The 24,286-nt window shown below is 38.3% G+C and overlaps 1 protein-coding gene across 1 annotated transcript; it reads right to left on the reverse strand.

Annotated features, from left to right (window-relative positions):
- Positions 1-839: 839 nt before the first annotated feature.
- On the reverse strand, positions 840-24,026 carry LOC101172410 (fibulin-2). Its single transcript, XM_011477291.2, has 17 exons — positions 23,964-24,026; positions 20,888-22,281; positions 14,787-14,901; positions 14,308-14,437; positions 12,691-12,871; positions 10,807-11,025; positions 10,133-10,243; positions 9,625-9,723; positions 7,304-7,435; positions 5,331-5,468; positions 4,133-4,273; positions 3,763-3,891; positions 3,173-3,298; positions 2,788-2,904; positions 2,575-2,703; positions 2,256-2,379; positions 840-1,743 (listed from the first exon to the last, which is right to left on the reverse strand). The coding sequence occupies exons 2-17, from the start codon at positions 22,191-22,193 to the stop codon at positions 1,386-1,388; spliced, it is 3,555 nt and encodes a 1,184-aa protein (XP_011475593.1). The 5' UTR covers positions 22,194-22,281; positions 23,964-24,026; the 3' UTR covers positions 840-1,385.
- Between the last annotated feature and the right edge of the window lie 260 nt (positions 24,027-24,286).

Below are 24,286 nucleotides of genomic sequence, written 5' to 3' on the forward strand. Positions count from 1 at the left end.
TGACCTGTAGGGCGTGCCGTTGCTGTGGTGCCCGTTCTGGTTGGGCGGGCTGGGGTCCCACTCTGTGGTCTAATAGCCATGGATGGGGCCCTGGGCTGCCCTGTGTTGGGCGGGCGCTGCGGTAATGGCCCCTGTGGTCCGGCTGGGCCTTGGAATGAATGGATCCCCATGATATCGTTTCCTCACAGCAGTACCAAGCTAGACCTTCTTCAACTGCAGTTATTTGTTTCTGTTCACTGTTCTACTGGGGTAACTGGGTGGGTGGGGATGTGGGCGGGGGGTGGTGAGGGAGGGGTACCTTCTTTGTGGGATTGTCCTTTGTTTTCTGTTTTGAACAACTTTCATTTTTTATGACTGTTTTATCTGTTTTTATGTTAAGCGCTTTGTGTTTTTAACCAAAATGAAAGGCGCTATATAAATAAATAAAGTTTGAGTTTGAGTTTGAATTACAGTTGCATAGAAAACATATGTTTGCTTGTTACTCTAGCATAAATCTTTTTACAATATATTCTGTCAGGTTAGGTTATATGGACAGTATTTAAGTCCTAATGTATAGTTGTCCAATCCGGTATTTTAAGTCCGATTCCCCCTAAATATGAAAAAAACACAGATTTTAAGAAATTAAAAACTTTTATGCTCTCGCGGGCCACATAAAATGACATGGAGGGCCACATTTGGCCCCCGGGTCTTGAGTTTGACAAATGTGCCCTAGATCATTAAACATCCCTGTATCCCTCTGCCTTTTTAATTGGTCTCTAACGCTCCCCATTCAAAAACCTAATCTAAACCAGTAGCATAATAGTATAAACTGTTACATAAACACACACAACACATGCTAATCTTTTTCTTTTTTAACTTTACTAAAATAATTTCATAATATTTTAATCCAGAATAAAGGTATGATACATCCACAGATATAATATATAACTTTATGGAGTGACAATAGACAACAAATAACTAAAATTGTTTTTAAAAAAAAGTCAGCAGTGCAGGTTAAGAAAAATATAATAGACTGTTGATGTCATAGCAAGTAAAATACTGCATAAATGTGAAATCAGGATTTCCTGATCAGAAATGCATCTGTAGTTGAAACAACAACAACAAAAAAACATTTTATTTTTTTTACTCAGTATTATGTAAAAAACATGTGGATTAAAAAAGGTTTTTTTGGTGTCTGGAACCAATTTCAGTACAAATTTAGGAGAAAAATACACTTGGGTAAAGTCCTGAAGTTGCATGAAGCATCCATTTTCTTTTACAGGAATGTTCAAAAGCATACGCTACAGAGAGCAGGACTTGTTTCAAAATCAAAAGTGGTGATAAGATGCATTGTTAAACAGTGACTAGATGTTCTTGAGACGTTCCTCAGTTCAGCGCTGCAGCCGTTACAGCAAGTTGGCTGTGATGAAAACGTAGATCCGGGCCTGGAAAGTGGTGAACGCCCCCTGTCTCCAAAGTTTCATCTCCACTGTGATGAGGAAGTCCCTTGGACCCTGAACTTGTCTCTGTAGGAACACAGCCCCAGTGTAGGCATTTAGCTTTCTTGTGCTGAAGTAGTTTTCCTCGTTTCCTTGGGTGATAGTGACAATAACATTGTCTCCAGAATAGGCAGGGGATGGTCCGATGCGGAAGATCTGAGCGGGAATAACAATGTTGGACTGGAAGCTGAGGTAGTAGTATGTGATTCTCAGAGGAGAGTTTTGACACTCCAGGTAGTTCGGGCAGCTGATCCGCTCACAGCGTCTACAAGTGACACACAAAAGCTTAACTTGTAAAGTAACTTTGAAAATTGCTTTATTGAAAGTAAGACATGTAAAGGTATTCATAGTGTAAACTGTGAGGGGTGGAAGACAATTAACTGACAAACCTTTAGTCTCTTTTCAGTAAAACGTAATCATTCATTTCATGTTTGATACATTTCTGAGCCCCCTTTCTCATTAGCATGATCCAAACTTTTCTTAATAACCCATGGATATAACAAAAAAATGTGCGGATCAAATTTAAGACATAACAATGTTGTGAGCAAAAACTTACCAAATTACCCAGCGTATAATAATTGATACTATCTATATCTCGTGAAAGTTGATAATGCAATTTTTTGTTGTTGTTATCCTCAAAGGTTTTAAAAAAGATCTTATTCTAAAAAAATAGAATTTTACGCCAATTTTTTGACATTGTCGGCTTTACAGGGTTAATGGGAGGGCCACTGTTTTGAAATGATTTATTAATTCTGGTTTTTAAATGTTCAGACTTACGTGTCGGACACTTTGCGGTAGTTCTGAGGACAGCTCAGAGAAAGACAGCGGTAGCTTCCTTGAATGTTGTAGCACGTGTCAGCTAAAGAGCAGTTGTGGACTCCTGCAGCACACTCATCAATGTCTGAAACAGAAATTTATGATCGACCGTCAAATGTCAGAGGGCCTTTGAACAAATAGGATTACCCCCGTAAAAATCAGATTTTGCAAGATGAGACATTTAATAAAGCCATTAGAGCTTTTTTACAGAATAATTACTTCACATATATAGGACTGCAAGCATTTGTATTATAAACTTTGAAAGGTTTAATTAATTCACCAATGCAGGATCGTCCATTTGAAGACATGGTGTACCCATATTCAGGACAAGCGCAGCGGTAACTCCCTGGAACGTTTACGCACTTATAGGTGCATAGAGGACCAATGCTCCGGGAACACTCATCAATATCTGGATACCAAAAAAGAAACAGTTTCATGACAGGGTAAGGGATGATCGTGTAAAGTGAGGTTTATGTTGTTGATCATGTCCTACCATCACAGGTCTTCCCATCTTCTCGGAGGTAGTATCCCTGTCTGCAGTAGCACTGGTATGAACCGTAGATGTTGGCACACTCCTGACTACATGGGTTAGCCAGACACTCGTTTACATCTGGAAATTAGAGGTGAGAGCTCTTAACACAAGATTCAATTGCTTTATCTTTTCACATAAACGTGCAAAATGCCATTTCTGGTACACTTATTATTTTAGATTCCTCACTAACTAACTCACTAATTCTGCTTTTAAATTTTACACTAGTCTGATGTGTTCACAAATGCACACACACATGCACGCCAAGCATATTTTCACACACAACTTCACAAAAACATGCATAGACCTGCACACACACCCATGCCGGCTGACATTAACACAAACACACCTTCACAGTTTTTGCTATCACCAGATAAGCGGAAACCAGAGGTACACGAGCATTCATAGGAGCCTGGGGTGTTCACGCAGGTCTGGGCACAAAGCCGGCCCGGGTAGCGCCAACACTCGTTTACATCTGGGAGGAAGGAGCAGAAGCATCACTTCTCGGTATGGCCATTTCGCGTTTGCACCCATGTGTGCAAGGGAGCATGTGCAGTTTTAATGTGTGTATGAGTGCAAGGAGGGAATAAAGCAAAGAAACTGCCGGTCTACTGCCTGTATAAACACTAAAGAGTTCAGTACTCTGAAGAACACAAGATGATGGAAACAAAGAGAAAGAAAGCAGACATGATCGGTCACCCACTGCCCTCTGCAGCAACCTGCAGCAAAAGTCAGAAAGCAGCACCAAAAGAAAAACATGCATGAGAAGAGTTAAAACCAGAAAAATGGGTAGAGCACCTGAGCGGAAAATGGATAATGAAAGGTGAAAAAACTGAAGGGGGAAGGTGAAAACATGCAAAATAATGTCTTTTCTGTTTTGTTTTGTTTTTTGACAGAGAAGTATTCTTTCTCGTCTTACATGAATAATGCTTAACACACCTGTGCACATCCTCCTGAATGAGTCATACTGGTAGCCTGCCTGGCACTCACAACGATAGGAACCAGGTAAATTGACACACAGCTGGCCCTCTCCACACTGATGCAGGCTGCTTTCACATTCGTTTACATCTATAAGAATCACACAAAACCAGAGTAATCTGGGAGAAATGAAGCTCTCGCCTTTGTTTGAGGTTGTGAAATGGAAATTACATTAACTTCTAATGAAACATTAAACTGTGAATTAATCATTATTTCAGGGAACGACAAAAATGTTGTTTAATTGAACATCTCAGTGACCAGGATATTTGTTCACCTTGACTTTTTCAAATCCCAGAGTGTGTGCCCCATGTGTAATAATTACAAATCTCACCGACACATCTGGAGCCATTAGGACTAGCATGATAGCCACGGCTACATATTATCCTCCTGTTGCAGATGTAAGATCCTACTGTGTTGATACAGCTGGATCTTGGGTTACAGGTCTGGGTCAAAGTACCGCACTCATCTATGTCTGGTGAAGAGAGAGCGTGAGATGAAGATAAAGGCAGGTTAAAGATGTAGGGATCAATAGACCAGAGGACTTCTCCGAAGCCACACTGCTGGAGAATCAAAGCAAACTACACACACGGTGTGACAATCTGGGTAGTCTCTATGTGTGCTTGTGTGAACCTGACATTTCTCAATTTTGCCATTTCTCACAGCGTTTCTCCTTTTACAGTGGTGTCTGCTGCCCAGACGTGCCCCAGTTCCTGCCCCTGGGGGCTAATTCCACAGCATCAGTTTGTACTGGAAGAGGACAGAGGATTGGCTTTTATCCGCCTCTTTTCAGCCTCTGAAAGCAGCTTCTCTGATCGCCTGTCTGTGTGGCATTTAACCCCTCTCTTGCATGATGTTGTTTGTGAATCTTCAGAGACCATGTTTCCTTTGTGCTGGTCACACAACTCTGCAATAACGAGTCCAAGACAAGAAGTCCATTCACAGGGTCGTGTACAATGCAAAAAAATTACTTTGTTTTACTTCTTTGTCTTAAATAATAGAAGTTAAAAAAACAAAACTTTTCCTTTATCCTAAATAAAAAAAATTTCCCACACAAGTCTTGGCTGACCATGACCCTTTAGCATTGTCATTTTTACCTTTACACTGATATTTTATTTGATGTCTTTTGTAAATCGTCTTGAGATGTAAAAATGTAAAAAGAGAATGAGTAATGTCTGAAGAATTTGTAATCGATTTTAAAGTCTTGAAAAGTAATTTTTAGGCACATAGAGGAAAATGTTATATGGTAGACACAATAAAAACAAAAAGAAAACAATTTCAGGGTTGGAACCAAGTACACAATCTGGCCTTTTGTACATTTTGACCTCAATAAAATGATGTAACTAGTGGGTTCAACTGTATAAATAAATGTGATTGGTCAAAAGAAGAGAATGATGTATGTATGCAGCAATGTAATTACGTTTTTTTTCCTATGCTAATGCATTAATTTTAATCTTTAAAAAAATTCTGCACAATTATTTTATTTTAGCTAGTAAATAATATGCATCAAAATAGGATATATTGTTGCTTACCCACACAGTTTCCCTGTGTGTCCTTAATAAAGCCTCCAGCACAACGAGCCTTGGGAGAGCATCTGAATGATCCCTGAGTATTCACACATTCAGAGTCAACCGCACAGTTATGACTTCTTTGTGCACATTCATCGATATCTGCAACAGAGGGGTAAATGAACAACTTCATGAGACCTGAAGGGCAAAAAAAGCATACATGCAGTTTCATATGTAACCACTGGATGGCACTGTGGTTTGATGGCAAAGCACATGCTCCTCTTTCACCTGAATTTACAGTAGAATAACTTTACCTTTTTAAATCAGACTCAGAAAAAAACAAATTTCTTGATTAAAAATCTAAATCACATAACTGGAAGCAATAGACATAACTGTGTTAAAAGGGTCAAACATTAATGCAGAATGTCTTAAAACCACCTGTCCATGATTGGATTTCCCCCCTGTCAATCAATCTCCAAACCTATCACTACAAAATGAATTAAACCTGGGGGGTAATAATAGTCTTCAAAGATTGTCAAAAGCCATCCATGGGTGTGTTCAGCTGTTGCACAAAGGATTGTAAAAGGGTTTTTCAGAGTTCTGCCACTTAAAGACCAGTTAGGGAGGAGCGACAAGCTGGCAGTTAGCCTCATGGATACAGGGGAGGTTTCTTAACAGAAGAGACTGACTGAGCATTTTGCTTTTGACAAAATCCTGGCAGAACTGTCAAGATGATTGGTTGAAATGCATGAAAGGAGAAAGGAAAACCTAATTGTTGGACAGTAAAAGGTCTGCAGAAGAGCATCTCTGAACACACAACATGTCCTACCCTGAGGCAGATGGGCTACAACAGCAGAACACTGGGTGCCACTCCTGTCAGCTAAGAACAGCTACAGTTTGTACAGGCTCGCCAAACTAGAGAATAGAAGATTGGAAAAACGTTGCCTGGTCTGATGAGTCTCCATTTCTGCTGCAACATTCGGATGGTAGGGTCAAAATTTGGCATCAACAACATGAAAGCATGGATCCATCCTCCCTTGTATCAACAGTTCATGCTGGTGGTGTAATGTTGTGGGGGTATTTTTATATAGGCAGCATCATTTTAGAACTTTCTTTAGGATAGGTTTCTAGGTCAAACTAAAATTCTGCATTGAGGACTAATGCCCTTACATCACAGAGAGGGTCTGTTGTAATATTTACTGCAAATGTGATCCTTTTTGTAATATAGGCCTGTCCATAGCTGCCTGTAGCTTTGACAATTTTTGTGAAATGTCTACACAACCACCAGATTCTAATGCCAATCACAATAAAATTAAAGACTTAAATAAATGATTTTTTCCTAAAACATTTTAGCCAGCATTTAAACTTTTTCCGGAAAATGGCTTTTGTTTATAAAAAGATTTTTATCAGACAGTTTAAAAAAGACACTTTAAAAAAGTCTAACTAAAAATGTATTTAACAATTCCATTTACTATATTGATCTGAAGGTTGAAGGTTTATCAGTACCTACAGTATATTTTACTTCTATACCTTGGGAAAGCAGATTAAAAGCGTCTATGAGCAAAAGCCTACATCTACAGCAGCAAATGTCTCTCAGAGCCCAGGAACTCAATCATCAAAATCCCGGCTTATGGTCCACAACAATCGCAGGTCTCAATGGATTGGTTACTGTTACACCTCAAAGTTGGGGGACCACCCACAAATGCAAGACATCAAAGAGGACGAACAAAAAATCAAATGTAAAAAAAAAGGAACAGTAATGTTTTTCATAATGAATATGTAGCTGTAAAAGAACATAATTACTGGAAGTGAACATTTTCTAAAATGCCAAATTTTCCAGTCTTAAATGCCAGGGACAAAAGAGATTGTTTCATTAACAATGCACTTTCCTAACATTCCGAACATCCAGCCGTACAAACTACTCCCTCTACAGCTTTTTCATAGTGGGTGGAAGAGAGCCTCTGGGTGCTGCTTAGTGCTGATAAGATGCACAGTACCTTCACAAACGTCATTGTTGATCTGTTGTCCAGGCAGACAGGTGATCAGTCTCTGACAAACATAACTCCCCTGAGTGTTCATGCAACGCTCATTTAACAGGCAAGCGTTTGAGGATAAACACTCATTTACATCTGGAGAAAAAAGTAAAGATAGATGTGTGAGCATAAGGACAGACATATAAAATGAAAACAAGCAAAAGGGTTCATTAAAGGTCAAGAACATTTTGGTCTATTTGTAACAGATAGCAGATAGACTTTAATCCAGGATTGATATTATTTATGAGACCTTGGGAAGTCAATTAGAAAAATTAGAAAAGCTTTTAAGTTTTCTCATTTTGCTTATTTTGAAAAGCTGTGGAGCATGATCACAATACATCAGAGCACATAGTTTTTGTATATAATTGTAGTAAATCCCTGTCCTGATGACCAGGGGGCTGATGACCAGAGGAAGTGAATGGGCAACAAGAGCTGTTTAAAATTGGGGCTTGGGTTATCTTTGGGCAAAATTTTTTTTTTTTAATCAGTGTGTGGCTCAACAGGAGTTTCTTGAGTTTAAAAATGTGGGGAAAAAAAACTATAATTTGACAGGAATTGTAATAATTTGTTCCACATTGATACCCGGTAAGGACCAGATTATGGCAACTGTGCAAAAATACATAAAAGAAACAACTCAATTGGGGTGGGATTATATAAAATTGCTTCTTTTCACTCCCTTTTAAAAAACAAATCAAACTCTACCTTACTTTAATTGGTGATTGTTATATTCAATTAATCTAATGTGACATGTGTGTAATGTATGCAAACCTGCAAAAAAGTCTATTTATTATTATGAGTAACTACGCTGATAGGAAGATGGGTTAATCTTCTAACATCTTTGTTAATATGAGGACAACTTGCGATTTGTGATATTAGTGATCAGTATTGAGATGGCGATATAACTTGCGATACATTCGCAATAAAAAAAACATAAAAAAAACAAAAAAATTATTTTCATTTCACTGCAACAGTTTAATTTAAATGAGAGTTAACATACCATAAATAACACTTTAAATTACCCTAGTCTACATGGAAGGCGAGCATCTAACATAAAAGGGCTCCATCCGATTGGTTAGCAACATGAAGGGGTCCAAATTCATAAAGGGATTTATTTAATTTATTAAATACTTCAAGCTGCCATAAGATTGTTTTAGCACATTTAAGGGACCGGTAACCAATTTTCGCCGGCTTTTGCGAAATCCGTGTTGCACAGCTTGATACGCGATGCCCAAAAATTTGCCATTTATTATTGTGCAGGCCTACTAACCCATGTATAACTTTATATCTGAAATGGGTTTAATATATGTCTGTTTTGTTATTGTTTATTGCAGAATTCAATTATTGTTAATGCTTGAAATATATCAATGAACTCAAAATTAAAAAAATAAATCAAAATGATCTTTAACATAACATGTCAAAGGTGTGCCATGCTGTCAACCTATTGCTCCATGTGTATTTATTTATTTATTTGTTTATTTATATGTTTATTCATAGAAAAAATGAATAGGATGAAAAAACCCAATTGGATTTAAAATTAATTCAACACGCAACATTTCCAAAAATGGAATAAAACCTGTTTCATGTTTGTGATTACTAAACAAAAAGTTGCAAAGATATTTCTGCGTTTTGTGTGCATACTCTGTGCAGCAATTAAGCAAAATAATGCAAATAATTATGCTTTATGGTTAAAAGTCAATGAGTTGCAGGGGAATAAAAAGCTTTAGCTTAAAATGGAAACTTAGAAAGTAGCTGCACCACTGCACACAGCATATCATGCTTTTGTGTCACTGACTATTGGCTGCTGTAAAGCTAGAGACAGACCACAGTTATGGCTTAGCTTCTGCGTGCAGCCCTTGGGAAACAGCTCAGGGACACAGTGCAGTAGCCTGGCCTAATGATATCACACAGTCCACCATCATACTGACTGTAAAAACGGGTATATCTGCCATCCAGTTGGTGAGATATTCAATAATAGTTAGGATAATCCTTCTATTATCGACTCAGTTCAGCAAGCGAGATGAAAACCTCTCAAACAAAGGATTAGAGCAGTATCTCTGCACATCTAGAGATGTCCATGAGTGAAAGAAATGAATTAATGGCAGGAAACCTTGTCAAGAAAGTCTCAGCAGTTGGAACTAAAATTCTCCAGTTGGAAAAAAGCTGGGACAAAAGCTGAACTTGAGGGCTCAATATTCTCGTGTGTCATACAACAGCATTTACACGTGCAGTCTAAGTCTGATTCAAGGTGATTTTTTTGGGATTATCTCAGGCTTTTAGTTTCCCACCTTCACAGGAGCGTCCATCAGCTTTCAGGGAGAACCCTAGAGAACAAGAGCACTGCGGCCTTCCTGCCACTAGGACACACTGTTGCTCACAGATGTTTCCTAAAAAAACAATATTTACAGGTCACATGAGCACACCGTAGCACAGCTTCACATGGCAGTATTCATGCAGGAACATAGATTTTGTGTGTTAGACTGAACAGATTTTTATTTCATCCCAATTTGACTATTTTCTTTTCCACGTTGATCCCTGACCAGGTCACATTATATTTCCTTTTTCTACTGCAGCTCCACCCTTGTCTCATAGAGACCAAATAGGAAAAATAAAATGAGAACTTTCCAAAATACTGCTTTCTCTTTTTACGTTTTATGGAAAAGGTGAAAATAACACAGTAATTTCCCCTTTTAACTATATTTTTGCATTTGAAATATTCTTCCCCATTCTACGGAAGGCCTATAAATGAATGACAAGGCTTGTGGTGAGCTGTAATGTTAAGACTGCACATCTAACCTTCACAGGGGTTGATTGGGACAGCAGGCAAGGTGGGAGGCAGAGGCGGTGAGGTGTTCTTCACTGCTGTTCTGTCAATCTCCTTTAATCTGTTCTCTTCATCCACTGAATCTGCAAGAATAAAGTCATCACAAGAACGATGATGTGTGTTCATTCACTGATCTGAGGCCAGTGGCTACAGATGAAAGTTGTAAAAATAATGTTGGTGAGACAGGAAAAAACACAGCCTGGAGAAAAACATTTGGCTTTATCAGCGCGCCCTCATACTTCACTGTAATTTACTGAAGGCTCTGGTATTAGAATCCTGTTCAGACAGGCTTGTGTTGGTGAAAAAAAAGCCACTGTTGAGTTAATTAGAACCTGGTTCTATGCAAAGAATTAACGTTCAACTGTACTTTGATGCTTTTTCACAACTGCAGAGATTTGAGCAGGAAAGGGATGTTAGTGTAAGAATAGAATCATTTTTATGAGGTTGTATCAGGCCTTGCAGAGAGGAAGGAACTCAAATGCGCCAGAAAAATAATACAGTGTAAATGTGTAGACAAATGGGGTCTTTTTGACATGCTTTAGGTTGTAAATCACACATAAAAGAGCTAACGGCACAGAGAACGGCTTTCCTGTGCGCTGACGTCTCTGGAAATGTCATGGTGACAACATAAGATTTGTAGTTTTACCTTGTGCGCATGTGATGGCGTCCTCTTGCAGCACGTGCCCTGGGTAGCACTCGCACCGATAAGAGCCTGGCGTGTTGACGCATCTGTGGTGGCAGATCCTGCCCTTGTATATCAGACACTCATCCATGTCCTCAACCTCAACAGGGCCTTCCACTGCATTTTCCCCATCACGGTCCTCACCCATAGAGAAGGCTTCTCTTGGAAACAGGCCGTCTGACACTAAAACACAAGGGTGATTAATGTGAGTGTGGCCTTATGGAAAATAGTAAAACACAAAAGAGTAACTTTTGAATATATCAACAGAATCTGTCTGTATTTAAAAATTCAAAATGATGAGGATGATTTCTCGCCTGTATGTTTTTTTTTCTCTTTTCAAGTGGGCCTCAAAACAAACCATTAATAACAGCAAAACTCTGACAAACATCTTTTTCAAAATGCATCGATCATTGTTTTTTTGTAAAAGATGAGCACTGTATGCAAATTACACGCTGCTGCCATTTGGGAGCAAAAATTGATCAAATCCTAAAGCCAAATTGAATTAGTGTAAAATGAAAAAACTTCCAAGAACACACTGGTTGACTGGAAAATAAATGAAGGCTGTGCTCTGCAGGCAAGCTGACACTACATCACTAATGGTACATACTGAAAGGAGCTATTAGCCACATCATATGTCAGCAAAGAAAACTTAAGATTAAATAAATCAGGTGATTTATTCCCCCAAAACCAATCCCAACCAAAAAAAAAAAAAGCCTTTCGTGAATCTGTGTTTTGGGATTACACGTTAATATTTTATAAATATATAATTAATAATATATTAATATTTCTAGGTTAAAAGTCTGTGTTATTTTTCGCTCGTACTTCCTTTCACCTCATAAACTAGTAAAATCACACAAATAGCATTTTCCATTTGCGCAATACTTCACAGTTCTGTTCCATGCATTGGTCACATTCCATATTGACAACTATAACTTCCTCCTTTTTTGTCTCGCACATAAATTCATCCATAAGCTTGAATTGGCTTACATCCCTCTCAGATCTCCCCATCTCTATCAACCCTCCCACACTCTAAGATCATATCTGAGTTCTTTTGTCTCCACTCCATAAGCTCATCTTTCCACCACGGGCTCAAGAGCATTTAGCAGATCTGTTCCTCACCTCTGGTACTGTCTACTGCAGGGGTCTGCAACCTTTAACACTAAAAGAGACAGTTTCTCACTGACCAAAACCCAACGAGAGCCACAAAGTTCCACTTGCTGTTTAGAAGATACATTTTTTTAGGCTTTAAATATTTTTTAAAAAATGCTATTTTTTTTTGATGTAACAAATGTAACTTATTTTACTTTTGACAGAAGAACATACAAGTTAATAGTTAATAAATTACACTGTATTTAATAAAAAAAAGATTATGTGATAAGAATGTGCTTTAAGCTTATTCTAATTATACAGCACTCTAACAATAGATTAAGCATTTTGCCATAACTTTGGTCTATCATCTGACATGTTAAAAATCTAAACATGGACAACAAAACTTTACCTAACTAAAGCAATATGAACAAAACTACAAACCAATGGTTTGTGTAAAGCAGTTTCCTTCAAAGCCAAAAATCCACAATTAAGGAGCGGAAAATGACTTCAGATGCAGACCCCTGGTCTACTGCATGACCTCTGCATCATAAACTCTCAATCAGTGTTTAAAATCAAGGCATGAAAATTCACATTTTTAGTTTAGTTTTTAATACTTCAGATGAAAATGCATCTCATCAACTTTACTTACATTGCAATATGTGTCTAACCTTATTCGCCCTTGTGTTAATTAATTAACCTGTAAAGTGACCTTGAGTGCCATGACCCGTATGAAATATTATCAATATTTTGTACTTATACCTTTTCTTGGGGCTGAAGTTGTGTCCAGAGCAGGTCTTTCTCTGATTGTGGGTTTAATCTCCTTCCCCTCACAGCAGGTCAGAAAGATGTGTTGGCAGTGGTAACCCAGGGAGTGGTGGGCTTCACACGCATGCCCCTCTTTACGGAACTGCAGCCCAAGAGAGCAGCAGCCACAGCAGTCCTACAGTTGCAAAGCCATTTGTTTTTAACAAAAGACCATGTTTATAAGGATGTGAATGGGCTTCTTTTGCTCAGAAAACAAAAAACAAAAAACATACAATTTTGGACAATTGGATTATGGACATTAAGAGACTAAAAAGAAATTTCAGATTAATTGTTTAATGGCAATTGATGGTAAATTCTAGTAATTCAATAGGGTTTGTTTTCACAAATTAATAAAAAGAAATTTGCAGAAAAACAACAATAAAATTAAGGTTAAAAAAAATAAAAAGAGTGAGTTTGTGATATTGTGGCCAAACTGCATCATCATTTCTGTGACAGTGATGAAAAAAAGTTCAAGGAGAAGATTGTCTTTTAGCTGAAATGACGTCTGGCATCCAGACATTTATATCGTGCAAAATTAACTTTTTAAAGCTTTTAAATGTATCATACTGTTCATTCCTCAAAAAAAAAAAAAATTCTGAGTATTCTTCTAAAAACCTTTGCTCTGAGCACCAGCCCTTCCTCTCTGCAATAATTTTTAGTTCAATTTTTAATCAAACATTTTTAAAGTCGTACTATCAATAATTTAACACTTCTGTACATCTGTAGTTTAGGGGAAAAAATCATCTCTGGTGTTCTCTTCTGTTAAGAGTACTGGATAAATCCTACAAAAAAACAAGAATTTAGTTTTCTATGCAGGGAAACAGGAAGTTCACCTCTAATCTGTTGATGTTTTTACACGTTATCATCTAATTTCCTACATGGTGCGACCCTTTCAAGCTGAAGTCCTTTTTACATTATAGGACTGACTAACATTTCATGCAAAGGTTAGCTAAAAGTCTGAAGGTCTGCTACTGAAACAATGTACATTTTTTTGGTCGTCTTTTTCTGATCTCAACCTTTTACTGATCAGCTAATTAGTAAAAGATAAAAGCATGGCAGCAAGGCAAAACAGGAAACTGTAATACAGTGCATTTCTACATGTAGAACAGAAACTACAGGGGAACCTCAGAAAGTCAATATTCAACAGCTGTGCTTCATCAAAGTGTCCATAATGACTTCAAGGCTCAGAAGTGGCTCTTAAAAGATGAGTTCTTTCAACACAGGTCAGATGAATGACTTTGGAAATCTGGCCGAACACTTACAATTCCTAGTCAGTTACTGGTAACTCATATAGCCAGACATAATGATGCCCTGACATTTTTATGTCACAGCTGCTGTTCTGACAGTGTTTTCAACCAGCTGTCTCTCAGTCTTCCATAAATTTAGAGAGGCTTGAAGAAAGAGAACATAAAAATATTTCTAGGACTGCAGGATTTGTGCATATTTAATTCATTGATCAGTTATAAGGAAAAGTGCTGAAAGAACTGCAGATTGCATAATATGAATTTGATGTACAGTATGCAAAAGGCCAACAGTGTAATGGGCCTTTTGGCACTGCTTCCCAATACTTCCCTTGTAGGAATGGATTCCACATTTGGTGCTGGCACCCTCTCTACACGTTCTTCCTGCCCTGGCTGCGTTTATTCCAGCCAAGCACTGAGCTTCTGTTAGGGAGCCGAGGCAGCACTGTTGTTGGGCAGTCCTGACAGAAAAAAGGCACACATGAGAAATGACCGTACAAGTGTCTGGACCGCAACAGAAACAAAAGCTCTTCCCACGGGGGTTGCCATGGAGCCCAACCAACTGTGTTCTCAGATTTCTAGGAATTTAATTAAAAAGGGAAATTGAAATGACATTTTATTTTAATTTGTCAAAGTTCCAAAGAAAACCAAAGAAAAGTATAAAACTATTGAATCTAACTAATGTTTCAAGAAAACATCTCAGTGAAAAAAAACATAAAAAAATATGTTTTGTCCATATTTGTGGGCCTTAGCTCCAATTATTGCTCCTTTTTAAGCTTCCAGTAAATGAGGGTTACATAATAGGCTCACCAGCAAATGGACTGCCTGTCTTTTGTAGGTGGCTCCATGTTGTTGCAGTGCCCATTAGCTGAAGCCCATTTTTCACCAGTCTCACAGCAGGTCTTCATCAGCTCCTTGGCAGACACTAACAAAATACAAACACCCAGACCTAAAATTAACTCTTCTTAGTACAGCCACCGCTCCAGGGAAATCATTTAACATATAGAGGTCTATATGACTGAGATGGTTGAAGAGTAAAAATTTTTAATGAAATATATAGCTCTTTCATTCCCCATATTTAAGTGATATCATACTAAAGGTAGTAAAAGTTAAAGTTTGCTTTTTGCTGACTGAACTTTAAAGCCAGTTTAAGTGACAAACTATGAATCACAGTGATCCAGTTTTTCTTTAACATTTCTGTCATATTTCAAGTGCAGTTAGATCACACTAAAAGTATCAGACCTATACTTATTTTGAAGTCCCACTCCAATCATACTTTGTTCTATTGTAAAAGCGTTCCTACTGGTCTTTTAATTATGATTGTGCCGTTTTTAACCAAAACCAAAAAAAACAAAACGTGTTGTTTTCTGGAAATTGTTTATGCAGAGCATCAACAGTTCATTAGAAATTCACCTCTGAGTTGTGGGCAGAACTGTAAAGTAAGCCTGCCTCAATTTACCATCATCTACTTGTTTATGCTCTTTCCACTTAGCTTAGAGTCCCTTACACGCCCAACCATCAGAAGTATTGGAAAGGAGCTGAACAGGGAGCTTGAGGCCCACTGATTGCGACACCTACGTCCCAGCTATGAGCTTTTTTCCAACAGTATTTTATCATCTGCTCCTGATTCATAACAATTTGAATTTTAAAACAAAAACACTCAGAAATGCAATTTTAAGCTTACTTGTATTTTCTCTATAAATGACTTTCATCATCAGAAAAATGCCACAAGAACATATTAAAAGCACCATTTTCATTGAAGTGAGTCTTTAAAAGTCAACATGGAGAAAAAAAAATATTTTTAACTTTAAAGGGGAAAATGTGTTCCTTCAATCACAAGACAGTACATTCCACATCTGATTAGTGGCCCCTGCTTTACAATACAAGACACGACTCTTACTACTGATGTTTTTGTTGCCAATCAGACCACTCAGAGTCCCAGAAAGGAGAAAGACGTCTAACATTTTCAACTAATCCTAGAAGTAAACTACAAAAAAAAAATAAGTTAATTGTTAAAACAGTGGGTTTACCTTTACAAATTGAAAAATGAATCTCAGTTATCAGTAAAATGTTCAACTTTTAAGTAATTCAATAAAATGAATATTTTGTTTTTTATTTTCAGTTGATCTTTTCTTTTAAATCTGACCTTTTTAGTACTGGAATCCAGAGGATGACTGATAAACATGACGCGATCATCAATAAACTGAGAGTTATGATGTTAGTGTGACTCCAGGGAAGATGGGTTAAAAACTGCTCAGCCCTCTCAAAGCTTTAATTAGTCCCTCACAGCATGGTGAGCCGCGATATAAGCTTTAAAAGAGAGCAGAGGTCACAAAGAGGAAAAACATCCCACTCAGTACTACAGAGATTTCGTTAAATACTGATGTGTTTTAGGCTCTAACTTAAGCAAAGCGCTTCAACGTTCACTTATTTTTGTTGCAACCAGCACACTTATATAACAAGAAAAATACTTAGCCGTAGTGATTAGTGATTGCAGTGATTGCAGCCTCGTGCTTAATTTAAAGGTTTAAAAAAAAGGAAATCTGCCTTCTAAGACAGAATACCTTTGATGCAAAACTACAGCCTCTGTTCCAGCTGTGCAGTTAAACAAGCCCCTTTGAACCTGTTGTGACAAAGTATATTAAAGACAGCGGACATAATTACTCATCATTTTTTTTGGCTCCTCTTACTCCTGAGGGGGAATCGGCTCCCTTGTTGTGAGCAAACACAAATTAGCTTCACGTGTTGATCTTAAAAGTTTGATATTTACAGTACGAGGTCGTGGCCAATGTTTTGTTTCTAAGGTGGATTGTGTTTCACAGAAACAGCCACTGAGGATAAAAACAATGACAAACTATTTTAGGACGGCTACGTCAAACTGAACCAGGTTTCCCCCTCTCTGACTCTGACGGCCCTTATAATTAAGCCTGTCTAGAAATGGATCCAGTCTAGTTGCGTAAAAACTCTGAGTCATTGTGCTTCTACAGCAGAGATCCATGATGTGCACATGAAAGATGACAGAAAGGGATCTCTCTGCTTCAGGTCTGTTATTACTATAAATGCCTGTGAGAGTAACAGTGAGGTTAGATGCTTTCCTGAAATTGCACAATCTGACTAAAACAACAAAAACTGTTTCAGTCAACATCCCTAAAAAAATTCATAGAGCAATCAGCCTCCAAAACCTGAGTGTCAGCTTTTAGGCGGAATTGGCAGTGGGCTACACTGAGGGTACGATGGCTGAAAATGGTTAAAGGACATATTGATCCTCTACTTCATCCTTTTTAGAGACCACATCTATCCAACCTTGTGCTTGAGCACTCTCAGAAATAGTCTTTTTTCAGTCCCGTGGTTGTCTAAGAACAGCTGGCTGTGACATAACAGGGAGGGCTCTCCAGCTAATTTCATGACTTCATTTCCAAAACAATCAATTTCATTCTCAACTATTAGTCAGCTTTTCATTAATTTACCTAGTACTGTGAGCCAGTAATTATGAGATCAACCTTTTTTTTCTTCTTCTAGATGTTGAAATTCCTGCAGGTTCACTAGTTTTACAAAGCTCAAAACAATTCAATGAAGGGGTAAAACAATAAAACTCATTTGTTTTTATCTATCACTGCTGAATTAGTTTTCTAACTCAAACATGTGTGTGTGACTGTCCAACTTCCCAACATCTATAGTGGAGTTTTTTTCCCTTCTTCTTGTTTCCTTTTACCATTAACATAAAAACATGCTTTAAATATATTCCACAACATGCCTCTGTTAAAGGCGGAGAGTTTTTCACTCTTCAGTAATTTGAAGCTGCACCCTGCAGCCTTATTATGCCAAATATACCCCAGGGAGAGTTCACAACCAAGAACATGGGAAAATTGCCAATTCGTCCCTCAGGAGATCTATCCAAATTCCGATTTTGACTTAAAAACACTAACAATGAGGAGGGTTTCCAACAAGTATACAGGCCTATGATTTATAGAAGACATTTTCAATAAGATAAAACTATTAAAGGTGTAAACTATAAAAGTAAAAGAGTTCCCTAACTTTGAATTTGCAGAAGAAAGCTGACTGGCTGTATGCCATTAAACCTAGTGTAAGGAGGATGATCAGCTAGTCTTTTAATTTGACTGTGGTTGCCCTTTATGAGTGGTTTTTGCATGTGGAGAGGTTTGTTCTTTTTATAATCTATATGCATGCTGGCTCACATGTGTGTTGGGTTTTCAAAACGGCCGAGGATGGAGGAAGCATCAAAGACGACTGCAAGTGACCAGGGAGGTGAACTGTCAACTTCAAAACAATTTCTACAGCAGCACTACAGTAGGAATGAAGTTTTGCATGACCAGCTCTGGAATTCACCCTCTTGTTTCATCTGAGAGAAAATTATTCATTTGCTTAGCCCACTCCCACATGGACATGTTGAAACTGCTCTTTTTTTTAAATAAAAAGTGCCTCTTCTGTTTATTTCCCCTAATCTCTAATTATTTTTAGTATTTATTTTTGCCTTAATCCACTTCTAAGTTTAACATTAATGAAGTTTGTTCTCTAAGGTGGTTGCTAAAGTTGAGAAGGGGGTGGTGCGATTTGGATGAAGTGATTGCTAGGAAGATTGGGAAACCTGCAGCCTCATGGGAGATGTGTAATCACCCAGACTCATGAAGGAAAGGGAGAAGCGCTTGGCAATCAGCAGATAACAGTGGTCTCATTCAGCACATGGGTATTACGCTGCTCCACAGGTACAGCCCACAAGAAATCCTATATCAGGGCATCTCAGGATCGGAAAGCCTAAACAATCCCATCCCCCTTAGGAGGATAGACACTGGCTGGAAAGAAAAAAACTCCAAATGAGCAGGAGTTAAAAGGACATAAGACTGTGCTCCACCAAAATCAACTCATTTCAGTTTGTATAAAAAAAAGCCTGTGTGCTTGTTATTCATACTTTCCCCTTTCCTGTCTAAATAACTTTGATATCCTCCTCTAAAAGCACTGAAAACAGGCATCAGTCAAGGCTCTTATCAGCTTTTTTCCTGTTTGTGCTTTAAACTGACACCACTCTGGAAGTCCTGTTATAGTCCAGAGCAATGTTCAATGTCATTCTATCCTGCAAACTCCAGACCAGTGAGTTTCAGCTAATTACCCCTAAATTAAAAACAAGCCTGCTCTGATTTTAAACTTCAGACCATAATTCACAACAGGTTACAAGATCTTTATCCCTGCTGACTTTAAAGATGTTTTAAAAAGATTATTTAAACTCACCAAAATAATAAAAAAAGCGTTAGATGATCTAGTGCCTTGCTTTTTTTAACCACCTATGTTCTGTAGCTTTTTTCTAAAAGTCTACTTTTTGTACTCTAGAATGCCATACAAACACGTTACAGATTCATTCAGCTTACGCTATACATACCTATAGGGGACGGGTCCTGAAAGTTGAGAAAAGTCCAAACAGGCCTCAACAAAGGTCATATGTGGTAAAGCAAGTTTGCTGTGCAACTTTACTTACACTTCTATAGGGGAAACGCAACTGATTTCAAATTACCGTTTGGATTTTTAACACAGCTCATTTACTAATTTCTCTGGAGTTCCTGTACTAATAAAAATCAATATATTATTCTAGATACACATTAATTATTCAATATGATATCAAAGGATTTGACAGCCAGTGCAACAAACCCAAAAACAACATGTGATCATATTAAGGTTTCTTGACTCAAATGTTCTTAAACTTGTAAATAAGATGAAATCTCTGATTTTAACATAGATATCCATTATTTTAACATATAAAAGCAACAGGAAGTTACTTATTTTCTAAATGAATCTACTTGTTGCTTTTGCTTTTCTCCCATTACTGTCAGGTTTTAAAAATATCAAAACGGAATGAAAAAGCACAGGGGAAGAGAAAAGAAAATCTGAAAATATTATTAAAGTTATGCCCAAAATATCACCTTAATTTCTCAAGTTTCCCCAGAAATGTAAAGACACGTACAATAATTCCTATTAGACTGAAAACTGAAATACAATAGTCACAAAGGCAACGAAAATCGTTTGATTCAACTACTGTAGTCTTTTATGATGAAAAGTTTTAAACTAATTAGGTAAATGAACGACTTATTAAAGAATTGGCATTTTATAATATGGAATGACAACATCCTTATCATCATCTGGAATTATCTGGTAATTTTTCATTACTGTGCAAAAATCCTAACTTATTTGGAGAAGTGAGGGATGAGCTTCTGCAAGTTTTTTTGACTCAGGTTGTCTTGTTTATGGTCAAAATACTTATTTCTTAAAAAAAATAAAAAGAGGTGAGTTACAGTAAATCCTGTTAGGCTACCCGAAGGGTATATTAAAATGTTATGCTATTACGATTATGATCTAAATCTTTCACGCTGTCTTTAAGGGTGTTAACCTGACAGCACAGTTTTAGTGACGAGATTTTGTCCATTATCTCAAAGTTTCAAAGGTGTAACTTATTTTTCAGACGTCCTTGTAAACATTTCATCATGATCCTTCCATCCTAGTGCACAAAGCTGTTCAGCAGCAGCATATACCCTGAGGGGAGATGATCTGCAAAGGATTATGCTCATAATAAGAGATTTAAGAAAATGGAGGAATATTAATGGAGCAAAGTAATTTACTCTATATACAAAAGTTGTGAAATGATAAAGGAGCATTTGTAAACTTGGGTAAATGAATAGAATTGTTTTTAGCCAAAGTTCACTTCTGATTGAGGCATAGAAATACTATTTTAGGATAACAGATATTTCAGAAACTAACTGAACTCTTCAAAAGACAGGATGTGAGTGAAACACTATATTTGAGTTTATGAAAACATGTATTTCATCCAAATCAAAACCTTTTTTTTTCTTTTCACTATTCACAATTGGAAGCAGTGAGTGTTAAAGTGTCTAGGAAAGGTTACTCACGTTTTGAGTTTTCTGCTACTGATGAGCGGTGGGTGATGAAGGTTTGAGGGTCCTCGCTGTCCTCATTTATCCTGATTGAGGCTCTTTCAGTGGAACCAAATTGAACGTCAGGCATGTGATTAGGCTTTTCTGACACTTTTTCTTGTTTGGGTGGGATGGCTGAATGGAGTTGACCACCATTAGAACTACTCTGACCACGATTGTGCTGCTCAAAGCTCCGGAGTCCTGTTCTCGTACGGGTACCATGCCATGAGTCTCTTGCAGGGTCCTGCATCTCACTGTTTTTTCCATTGTTATTCCTCGTAGAGCGTTCTCCAAGTTCCTGCTGTTGCCTGTGGATCTCTGTGGCCATTCCCTCCTTGGTTGTGGTTGTAGGTGATGCTCTGGTTTGCGCCCCTGCAGAAGTTTGATTCATGCTCTGTGAAGGCTTTTCTTCAGTGCTCCTCACTAGATTAGGTTTTCTTTGAGTTTGCTTCTTCTCATTCCTCCTGCCACCATGAGAGATTAAAGTAGCATTTGACTCTGGGTAAGACAAGGGCAAGGTACTTGATTCCACCAGTTGGGCCAAATTCAAAATAGTAGAAGATGTTGGTTCTTCCCGAGAGTAGTCATGGTCCTCTGAGCCAACTCTGGGTGGGTCCTGTTTATACAGCGGCAGAGTGTTTCCCAGTGCAAGCTTGGAAAAGGGCTCCACAAGACTTTTTTGTGAAGTGCCATGCCCGCCGCTTATGTCTCTGAATGGGCTGCTGTTCCCAGTAGTCGTCACCCCTATAGACTTATCAACACTGTGTAAGTCACAGTCAGGGATGGGTGAGCACATTATCTTGCCCCCTTCATTTGGACAATGACAAACTTGGCAGTTGTCTGCCCGAAAAGAGTGTCCTGCCTCATATTTCTTGTTGCCGTGGGTACAGCCGATCCGCCCACACTCAGAGCATCCATCTGCAGGTTGTAAAACATCAATGCAGTTTGGGGGAATTTCAGGACACTGAATGAAACGACAGCTTATCTTCCCTCCTCCCTGAGGACAGGAGCATTCCGTGCTTCCGAAATCCACAAAGTAGGATTCTCCCTCTGGGACTCTCCCGTTTTGGAAGCCAACTTGGATACAGTCGTAATACTGGTACCCTTCGCAGATGCATCCCCTTTCCATACATTTGGGGCAGCAGGCACCTGTCTCTAAGACAGTTTCGATGCAGTTTTGCAGAACGGGACAGACCACACCTGAGCAGTCTTTCTGGCTTGCACAGATGTCCAAAGTTAAAATCACAAAGCAGAAAAAAGAGGAATACTTCTGAATCGTCATTCTGCTGAAAAAAAGATGCCAAAGTCTTAGCTCTTCAGAAGTCTTGAGTCATTTGTTTCCAGGTTGGACAGAATTTAACCTTTTTTGCCTGTGAAAGTGAACAGGGATTAGTCATATATTTACAGTTCACACTGGAACAAATTAGGGTCTTATTATGTGGTTTGTGTTCTAACCTGCTTTAAAGCATATTCAGTTTCAACCTAATTACCTATCTGCATCCGTTTTATCACCTGCGGAATGTGTATTTTTCTAAGCCGTTTGCTGTGACATGACACAGCAGGAAGGATGTGGTTTTTGTTTGATTTCACATAGAAATTTGCCAAGAAAGCTTAGCGGAGGAAATGTGTGCAATAATGACCCAACACGTTTTTCAGCTGCAACAAAGATGGTGCTTTTATCATGCCGCACATACTGAGCCTGCCACATGAAAATATTTGATGTTTTGTAAAGACTGCAGCTTTTCTATCATTACTAATGTGAAAATATATCCTAATTAGGTAACCAACATCCTTAGAGTTTAGTGGGAACGCTGGAGATTAATGCGAACGTGTTTGCAAAGAGGTTAAGCTGGTGGAGCACAAACTGTTTTGGCAAACTTCTCCCCTGCAACTGTTGGCACTGGCAGAGATTCAATATTGTGATTGCATTCAGCGAGCTTAAGAGCTTTTCTTCTTCTAACATACATACTGGAAATGGCAACACCAACTTTATCAGGTGTGATTTAGTGTGACTTTAAATCCCGTGAGATATTGAAAAACTTGCATGCTATTTCTGTTTTGCTTTTTTTTTAATCTAGTGGTCTAAATGATTGGTGTTTTCACAGCAAGGTAAATTTCAGATTTATCAGATAGAGCTATGGTTAACTTAACATCACCAATGTTAGGCCCTTGATACACTTTCCCACCTTAAAGGTTTGTTTTCTTTCAACAGAAGCAACCTTCAAAGTAAAATTGCCATGCATATTTTGAGTTAAATGTGAGCTAAATGTGGAATGCATTTGCTTGAAATCAGATTAGTTCACCGTAGGGTCCATCAAGATTTATTTGATATTGAAAACCTTCATAGTTCAGTCATAAAACAACCTAAAACCTGATGGAACTCTGTTTGGTGAATCAAAGAGGCCTTTGTGTGCAGAAAGGTACAGAATCATTTTACCAGATCTCAAAGTCCCCAACTGGCACAGGCTGACTGTTATGGGGCTTTAATAGTACCCTACCACTGTCAGCTGTAAAGGCACCAAAGTTCATTTTAAGCGACACAAAAAATTCAATAAAAAAAAAGAGAGATTGTGGCACAAAGGGTTTGCAACCTAAGTGAAAAACACTGTAATGTTCTTCCAAAGAATAATGTAGAGTGGCTGATTGATCAGGACTGACCCTTACCCTTACCCTTATTGTGTTTGTGCGCATGCACAGCATATCCACTTTCAAGAGAGTGCAAACAAACGCACAGAGCCAGGAGACAATAATGCGTGACAGCTGCACATAATATACCCGTGGAGGTCCAAATGTACACTTCAGTTCATTTGTGATGAATCACGCTGTCATATGATCTTTTAACTATATTAAAGGCTTGTTACATTCCTGGCAGGGTCACGACACAGCCTCCTGAGAAAGAGCAGGCTCATATGATCTCTTCAAATCAGCGATGAAAACACTTTAACACCAGAGTAGTTGCTCATGCTCGTGTGATGCCCCTTGGAAATCAAAACTCGCTGTTTTCAAAGTCGTGGAGAGTTTTTAATTGTAGGGAAATAGAGACTCAGCTTACCTCCTGCTCCCGCTCCTGCTGCGCTTCAGAGCTTCTGACGGGACGTGTGCGTAAAGTTTGCGCCCTGATCGCTCCTATTTAATCAGGGGAGCGCCCCTGCGCTTGAGGGCGGGACAAACCTTCACAGACAAACTTTTCCAGGCTACTCTTTTCTTTTTACTAATTTCTTTTCAACGCAGTTCACCCTTTAATGCGAGAAATGATGACATGGAGTGGCATTTCCCATAAATTTGATCATCTAACTTCTAAGTGACCCCAAAGTTGATTGGAATAGAGAAATTGAACTCTTTAAAGAAAACTTGTCTCAGTGACATAAGCAGAAG

The sequence above is a fragment of the Oryzias latipes genome, chromosome 7, assembly GCF_002234675.1.
Source record: "Oryzias latipes chromosome 7, ASM223467v1".
Taxonomy (NCBI): Eukaryota; Metazoa; Chordata; class Actinopteri; order Beloniformes; family Adrianichthyidae; genus Oryzias; species Oryzias latipes.

Bases quoted from the DNA above. Each gene is read 5' to 3' on its own strand.
- LOC101172410 (XM_011477291.2), bottom strand. From the start codon at position 22,193: ATGACGATTCAGAAGTATTCCTCTTTTTTCTGCTTTGTGATTTTAACT. The intron at 14,902-20,887 runs GTGAGTAACCTT...GTATTTTGTTAG, and splicing joins AGTAGCAGAAAACTCAAAAC to TGTCTGCCAAGGAGCTGATG. The intron at 14,438-14,786 runs GTGAGCCTATTA...TTTTTCTGTCAG, and splicing joins GACAGGCAGTCCATTTGCTG to GACTGCCCAACAACAGTGCT.